The following is a 5,822-nucleotide window of genomic DNA, read 5'->3' as shown; positions in this document are numbered from 1 at the left end:
TCCAGATAGCTTTTTCCATTATCATGAACTTAGGCGATGGTATGTCTAAGGGTAGTGTAGGAATGAGCTCTGGTTACAATTATTTAGAGGACATGTGAAGGATGTTGAGGGATGGTATGTCTAAGGGCAATATAGGAATGATCTTTAGTTACAATTATTTGGAGGATATGTGAAGGATGATGAGAGATGCAATCTTCGCTATAACATTGTCTTTGTGTGTAAAGAGAAAAGAAAGGAGCCTGGAGCTTCTTCAATGGTGATAAAGAGGAGCTTGGTGCAAAAGAGAGAAGCTTGGATCTTTCACAACAATGATGGTAGCTTCAAGGTTTCCTGTGCTGCTGGAGAGCATACTACTTAACATAAGCATGGCAGAGTCCAGGCTAACATAGATGGTCCCACCATGTGCATTCATTTGTAGTTCTTCAGCTTTAAAATTCAATTATAGAACAAAATTTAGGGTTGGCAAATCAATCGACTCATGGTCTTCCAAATCAATAGAGTCTTACACGTTTGGATCAAAACCAATGGATTATCAGTCATCATGGATTACCTCATCTAGCTCTTTTTCTATCATGAAGTTTTGGAATCTACTATGCAACAATATTATTTATGATACAAAGGTTACATGGATACAAGGACAAGGTTTTTTTAATGACCTCCTCCCAAATTTGTAGTCAAAGGTTACGACCGTATGTCTTTTTCAAGTTCTTAGTCCTAAACCTATGTCATACTTATGGCACCTAATCCAAGGCTTTTTTTTTTCATTTTTTATGATTTATAGGATTTTTTCTAATTTTTGAGATTTTTTTGCTACCATCTACTATTTGGAATGTTTTTTTTACAAATCTGTTATTTGGTGACAAAAATAAAAAAATCTCATAAAAAATCCAAAAATATTTCAACGTTATGAAAAAAAGCCCCATAATCATTGTCTTTTTTTTCTAAGAGTTGATGTTTTAAGTTGATGCAAAACATCAACTTTTAGGCTAAGAGTTGATTTTTTGCATTGATGCAAAACATCAACTTTTAGGCTAAGAGTTGATTTTTTGCATCAAAGTTAAAGCAAAGCATCAACTTTACTACAAAACTTGATGTTTTGCATCAAGTTTCAGATGCTCCACAGAAAAAAGTCAAAGGATTAGAGGTTGATTTTCACAAAAGGCCTAATTTTGCGATTCTGACCACGTGGACATGTCTCAGACATGGTAAAATGACCTGTTCAAAAAATTTTGAGTATCAACATGACCCTGTTTTGGTACAATTTGTAGATATTATAGCACAATTTGCAAACATTGTTGCAAATCGCTCTATAGCATTTGCAAATCGCACCGAAACAGGATCATGTTGGTACTCAAAATTTATGAAACAGGTTGTCTTAGCATGCCAACATAGACAGAATTGTAAAATCAGGCTGTTTATGAAAGCATTTACAAATCGCTCTATAACGTCTATAAATCGCACCAAAATAGGATCATGTCGGTACTCAAAATTTGTGAAACAAGTTATGCCAATGTAGAAAATATCGTAAAATCACGCCGTTTGTGAAATTTGACCTCCGATCCCTTAAGTTTCTTCTCCAGAGCATCTGAAACTTGATGCAAAACATCAAGTTTTGTGATAAAGTTGTTATTTTGCATCAACTTTGATGCAAAACATCAAATTTTGTGAAAATTTTGATGTTTTACATCAACTTTTAGACGAAAAGTTGATGTTTTGTTATGATGTTAATGTAAAACTGTGATCAAGTTTTGTCAAAAGTTGATGTTTTGAGTAGAAAGTTGATGTTTTACATCAACTTGATTCAAAACATCAACTCTTAGCCAAAAAGTTGATGTTTTGCATCAAGTTGATGCAAAACTTTTGCATCAAGTTGATGCAAAACTTTTGCATCAACTTTTAGAGCAAAAAAGTTGTTGCTCTACATTAAATTGGCTACAAATGTTATTACTAAAAGATCCTTACCATGTGTAGTAACCAACAAGATTCAAACCCAAGCCCTCGCCTGATATTTTACAAAAAAGTATTTTGGAAAGTATAAACTTTTTTTTCTTAAAGCGAGCTTTTCCATGCTTTCTAAACTTGTTTAATAGCTAAAATTACCATTTTCGTCCCTTTTTTCCACATCAAGGACACATTTTCTTTAAAAATGTGTGTAACTTTTTAAAAAAAATAGATAACTTTTAAATATAAGTTTACTCATGATATTTTAAAATTCATCTATACGTGACAAACTCTCCCAAAAATGGTATATATTATTAATTTGTAAATTGTGATCCTCAAGAGCTTCAAAATGGATTTTAATACTACTCTCATCAAGAGCCAAAATAGGGTTTTAGAATTAAGATAATAATTGTATCAAGATAACATTTTTGTAATATATTCATATAAACTGATAGTTTTTTATAGTTGCACTCTGTAGGACATCCTCAATCGTGCTATCATGGCACTACCACACTCCATGTGTGTAGTGTCCATGTGATTGAGTACACCACCCATGACATCAATTATATCTACACATTCTCAGTTCTTGATTCAACCTCTTTATTTCACCTCAACAACTAGCCTTTGAGAATTATAACTATATAGAGAAGTATTGACTCCCCTCAAGTACCAGATATAAATAAAAATCCCTTTCCTCTCTCCAAATACAATATGCAATCCCAGATTTCAACATGAATGTTATTAAGTGATCTGGTAGTCCATCACTTTAGGACTTTTAACTTGACATGAAATCATTGAAATGAGAAAATATAATTTTTTTTAACTTGGATTGTGTCCTAAAAAGGTGAGCCCACAAAGGTGTGTTGTTGTATATATCAATACTTTATCCTCCTTAGCCACACTTTCGCTCATCTTACCATGATATTAAAAAGTAATTTAGGTAGTATGAAGTCCCAAATTTCAACATGAATGTTATTGAGTGATTTGGTAGTCCATCACTTTAGGGCTTTTAACTTAACATGAAGTCATTGAAATTAACAAATATAATGTGCAATTTTTTATATGGAAAACAATTTGTGAATTATGAATTTTTGAACTTGGACGGTGTCCTAAAACGGTGAGCCCACAAAGGATTATTGTGTATATATTATTGATTAATACTTTATCTTTATTTACCACACTTTCTCTCGTCTTACCATGGTATTAAAAAATAAATTTTGGTAGCAATGTGACATGTAAAGAAGGTACAGATTACTAGTAGAAAAGATTTGGATGGGATTGATATGGCTCCTTGCCCCACACTTGACATAGATTGATTTGTATTAGAATAATAAATAATAACTCATAATTGAGATGAGAGATTGGAGCATGTGATGTGGAGATATGGCTAGTATGTTAATATGGAATGTCCCAATTATTTAGTAAGTTAAGGAAAACAAACAAAACAAGATCTTTAACAAGCTTAAACAAAATGAGCACTAAAGAAGAAAATGCATTATGAGAGAGAATGAAAGGGTTGTTTGCTAAGAAGTTTTTGATTTGTCCCCTAGCTAAAGGATATAAGCATATGTCATGTAAGCAATAAAAGAATGCAAAATGTTTGTTCAAGTGTAGAGAGTGAAGGCAATGTCAAGTAAAGAAAATGATTTATCGCTTGTTTTGTGGATTAATTTGATTATTTTGACTTGATGAAGTTGATGTGCTTAGTAAGCTTAAAGGAGATGGAAGTCACTATTTTAAGAAAACCTAACAGATGTCTATTCCAGATGTGATCATGTCCATGAAGAAAGCCAAACTGAGGTCCATTCCAAATGTGACCATGTCCATGAAAAAATGCTTTGATTATAAAGTCTAACTAAGGTCTATTTCAAATGTGATCATGCGCATGAAGAAATGCTTTGATTATAAAGTCTAACTAAGGTCTTTCAAATGTGATCATGCGCATGAAGAAATGCTTTTATTATAAAGTTAGTTTTGTCCTTAAGAAGCATTCATGTTATGAAAGGTCATTTTGAAGCATTACTTTTTGCATTTATATCCACCAATCAATCAAAAGTCACTTGAACATTTGCCCTTTGTGTGGGCATTCCTGATGTAGCAAGGTGAGAGGGGGATTGGACGAGAGGTCACATTAAGCACTCAAAATTGGAAAGGTTGAGGTGTCCCCCCAAGTCACATTTGCGGTAAGCATCTTGGGATGTCAACATAATGCTTGTGTGACGGACGGGCCTATGTGGTATTACTTTTGGAGGAACTTATTTGAAACTAGGGGTGTATGGGCACTTATCCTCATCGTCAAAGTCGAGGGTTTATGGTTAATGGATGTCCACCAAGTTTGGCTCAGACACCCCACAAAGCTCATGGATGGAGCCTTGGATACCTTGTTGAAATCTCTCCCGTCCTGAGGAATGGACGTGGGGGCATGGTGTGTAAGCACCCTATAATATTAAGGAAGGGTGTGGTGTCCCTATAATATTAAGGAAGGGTGTGAGTTTCCCTATATAATATTAACGAAGAGTGTGAGTTGGCGTGGGGGGATAAGCACACGGTAACAGCAGTGGAGCCACGCGTACGTGTGCAATAGGTCACATGCTGGAGCTGGTCAAAGGATGGAGTTTGTCTTTTTCACACGTGCTGTCATGCCTTAATTGGATCCCGAGAACACAAATAGCTAGGGCGACGAGGCTTGATCGCACGTATGGGCAACTTGTCCTCGTGCGGGATGGGGCATGCTGCCTCGACGAAGCACGTTGTGAAGCTCGTGCACAGCAATGGCCTCGTGGAGGAGTTCTGCAGGTCGGTGAGAGTGGGGGAGCTTACTGTCGACTACCCTGATCACTTCATCTGCCACTCCAATGATGTCCGCTTCATGAGTCCTCCCCCTCTGTCAGACGAGGACGAGATGGAGCTTGGGCAGATCTACTTCCTTCTTTCTAGACACCCTTCAATCGACTCTCCTCTCAACCTGCAAGCTGATCATGGTGGTGCGCAGGCCGCTCCGCCTGCGCAGCTCGCCAGCCACTGCAAAGGCTCCCCGGAATCATCATTGAAGCAACTCACAGCTCCCCCATGGCCTTCCCTTCGCATGCAGGAGGAAGAGGACGCCACCTTCTTCACCATCCCTCCATCGACGATCGCGCAAGAGTTCATCCGAAGGCTTCTTACTGAATCTCGTCTGAAACTGCAGTCTCCTGTGCAGACGACAAAGCTGCAGGACGTGCAGCCGCCGGCCAGGAGCTGCTCGAGACTGTGGAGACCTGCACTAGAGACTATAGAAGAGGGAAACTTCGTGGTGAATTGATCACTCTACAGCGCCTGTTCACTCACTGCTGTTACACAGGCCTCTTGCTCTCTAACTTGAACTTATGGCTCATGTACATAACCCGTTTTATATTTTAACTCTCACTCCCACACTACACTGGTGTGCTCACATGGAGCAGCAACAGGAAGCAACCAACCCTTGTCAAGCATTCAAAAGACACACTTGAATGAAAAATTTGATTCAATTAGCATTGCCTATAAAACGTCAAGCCCATTATTGAGCACCTATATTTGCTTGTACATAGTTCTACATAAGGTGATGTACAAAGTACTTTAAGCACCTATTCTGGTATGTGCATAAACAAAGGGAAGTGTACTATGTGCAAAATAGTTTGGGACACATGTTGACAATGTTTATCATGATAAAAAGTAAATTAGACCCAAAGCATGTTTGCTTGAATTTTGGGATCTAAGTAAGATCGACAAAGCGAGCCTTATGGAGATCCTCTTGAAAATTATGAATGTAATCTAGGCCAGATTCTAGGATCAAAGCGAGAGAGAGAGAGAGAGAGAGAGAGAGAGAGAGAGAGAGAGAGAGAGAGAGAGAGAGAGAGAGAGAT

At 37.4% G+C, this 5,822-nt stretch overlaps 1 protein-coding gene across 1 annotated transcript; it reads left to right on the top strand.

The window, feature by feature from the left end:
- The first annotated feature begins 4,632 nt into the window (after positions 1-4,632).
- On the top strand, positions 4,633-5,402 carry LOC147605881 (uncharacterized). Its single transcript, XM_086792859.1, has one exon. It carries the CDS (start codon positions 4,640-4,642, stop codon positions 5,240-5,242), a length of 603 nt encoding a protein of 200 aa, XP_086648985.1. The 5' UTR covers positions 4,633-4,639; the 3' UTR covers positions 5,243-5,402.
- The last annotated feature ends 420 nt before the right edge of the window (positions 5,403-5,822 follow it).

Source organism: Cibotium barometz, chromosome 58, assembly GCF_041138505.1.
Source record: "Cibotium barometz isolate CiBa-2024 chromosome 58, ASM4113850v1, whole genome shotgun sequence".
Lineage (NCBI taxonomy): Eukaryota > Viridiplantae > Streptophyta > Polypodiopsida > Cyatheales > Cibotiaceae > Cibotium > Cibotium barometz.
The sequence above is the reverse complement of the archived record's forward strand: the minus strand, read 5'-3'. Positions and strand labels throughout refer to the sequence as shown.